General features: G+C 37.8%; 1 protein-coding gene across 2 annotated transcripts in view; it reads left to right on the top strand.

Annotated features, from left to right (window-relative positions):
• Positions 1-1,698, top strand: part of LOC119580983 — a 63,289-nt gene extending 61,591 nt beyond the window's left edge. For both annotated transcript variants that reach the window (XM_037929234.1, XM_037929235.1), the window contains exon 3: positions 1-1,698. This exon is cut by the window's left edge and continues 353 nt beyond it. In XM_037929234.1, the coding sequence (XP_037785162.1) occupies positions 1-1,033 (1,033 nt within the window). In that variant the 3' untranslated portion in view covers positions 1,034-1,698.
• Positions 1,699-1,967: the final 269 nt, after the last annotated feature.

The raw sequence follows: 1,967 nt of genomic DNA, 5'->3' as shown, positions 1-1,967 counted from the left end.
AGATGCCTATAAAGATCACTGTGAACAATCTGGTCAGGAGCCACTATCTACTCCTGTATTGGCTCGCCTGATTCGTGGCTTATTTCAGGATGCTGAAAAGTGTCGTTTGGGTCCTCGTGGTAACCAAAAGATTCATTACCGTAAGCTTGCATGGAAAATTGGAGGCAAAGATTTGTCTCAGGATACAATCAGTGAAGATAGTCTCCACCAACTAGAAGACAAGATTCTTACAAATAGTAATGCACAAAATTTAGTGGATTTGGCCTCTCTGGAACCTTTAAACCTCTCTCAGAAGTCAGCGGTTCAGCAGATTATCATTAGTAAAGGAAAGCAAAAAGAAGTGAATGAAGAAGAAACATGTCAGATGGAGAGCATTCAGATCATTCAGTCAAGAGAAAAGAAAATACAAGAGCAAGAAGTGACAACATCTGAAAAATCTAACATCCACTTGGAACAGTCACAGATGGCTAAAGATAACAGTAAAGAAGGATGTGAAGCAGCTGCCAAAAGATTGTCACAAGTCTTGAAGTGGATCAACAGTCAAGGCAGGAAAGATATTTTATTGAAAGATTTTGCCCATAGTGCATCTTGCAAGGAAGAGTCATGTTCACATTTGTGCATGATGTTTCGCCGTGTGCGTCGCCATGTTGTTGCTGCCAGGCATTCTTGTATGGTTCTAAGACTCTATTCAGTACTTCTTCGCTTACATGTTTCATCATGTGTTGACTCACAGTGTGGATTACCTGCCTGCCCTGCATTAAGAGCAACCAAATCTTCAAAGCGTACCATTAATGGTCAAGAGAGCTCACCAAAGCGGGCTGCTTGGCAAGTTCCTGGTGGACGAATGTTATCAGCCAGGCCAATATTTCAACCCCGATCCCCGGGAGGGTCACTGCCTGGTTCACCAGTCAATTCTCCTCCACCCAGCCCTGATGTGCATGATTTTGGCCAGTGTTTACCATTAAACTCAGGGTCAGTACATTACATGATTGTGCCAGTTGTAATGCCTTCTGCAAGCAATGGAGTAGCTTGATAATCCATATGGTATTGGAACAGCCATGGTTCTACCAGGAATAAGAATAATCATATCATATAGGGAAATTGATAGAATGATAGAATCTTGGTGACAGTAATCCATTAGTTATATAAGAAATTTACTTGATGCATTATGCTTCAGTAAAGTGTTTTGTGCAGAATACAAAAATTTTATTTCTTATATTCAGATAGGTATTTTTGTTCCATTGCATGAATACTTTCTCTAATTCAGATTATTGTAATGAAAGTGCACTTTACTGCAATAGAACATTATTAAATATATAGAATCAGGATTATTTGTGTAACTGCAATAGTTTATTCAGAAGATTACTGTTGTAAAGAAATTTTATTAGTATTCTTTATTCAGATGACTACCATTGAACAGAATTAGGGAAGGGAAGAGCTAAGATAGAAGAAAGAAGAAGAAGGACATCTGATAGCTACATTTAAGACTTGTTTGCATATAAAAAATATATACATATTTGAAAATACAGCCACAATAAGAAAATAATGAATTATAATGTTTTGAATTCAACAAGATTACTCATCAGACGATGTTAAAAATGATATGTAGAAATTCATAATTTTATTATTCTTTTTCTATTATGTATATTTGTGGTTCTTCTGTATGCACACAGTAAAATTACCAAGTTTATAAAGTTATTAACTGTTTCTTTCAAATCAACATTATTATTTTTAATGTGGACTGATTCAAGGTTTTGATAATAATTGCAGGACAGTTTTATTCTTTAAATTGCTAAATGCACATGCACACAGGCACGCACACAGGCACACACACACACAGAGGCACGCACACGCGCGCACACACACACACACACACACACACACAGGCATGCACACACACACACACACAGGCATGCACACACACACACACACACACACAGCGCACACACACACACACACACACACAC

This window comes from Penaeus monodon, chromosome 14 (assembly GCF_015228065.2).
Source record: "Penaeus monodon isolate SGIC_2016 chromosome 14, NSTDA_Pmon_1, whole genome shotgun sequence".
NCBI lineage: Eukaryota > Metazoa > Arthropoda > Malacostraca > Decapoda > Penaeidae > Penaeus > Penaeus monodon.
Note: the sequence above shows the minus strand (reverse complement) of the source record. Positions and strands in the feature narration are given on the sequence as shown.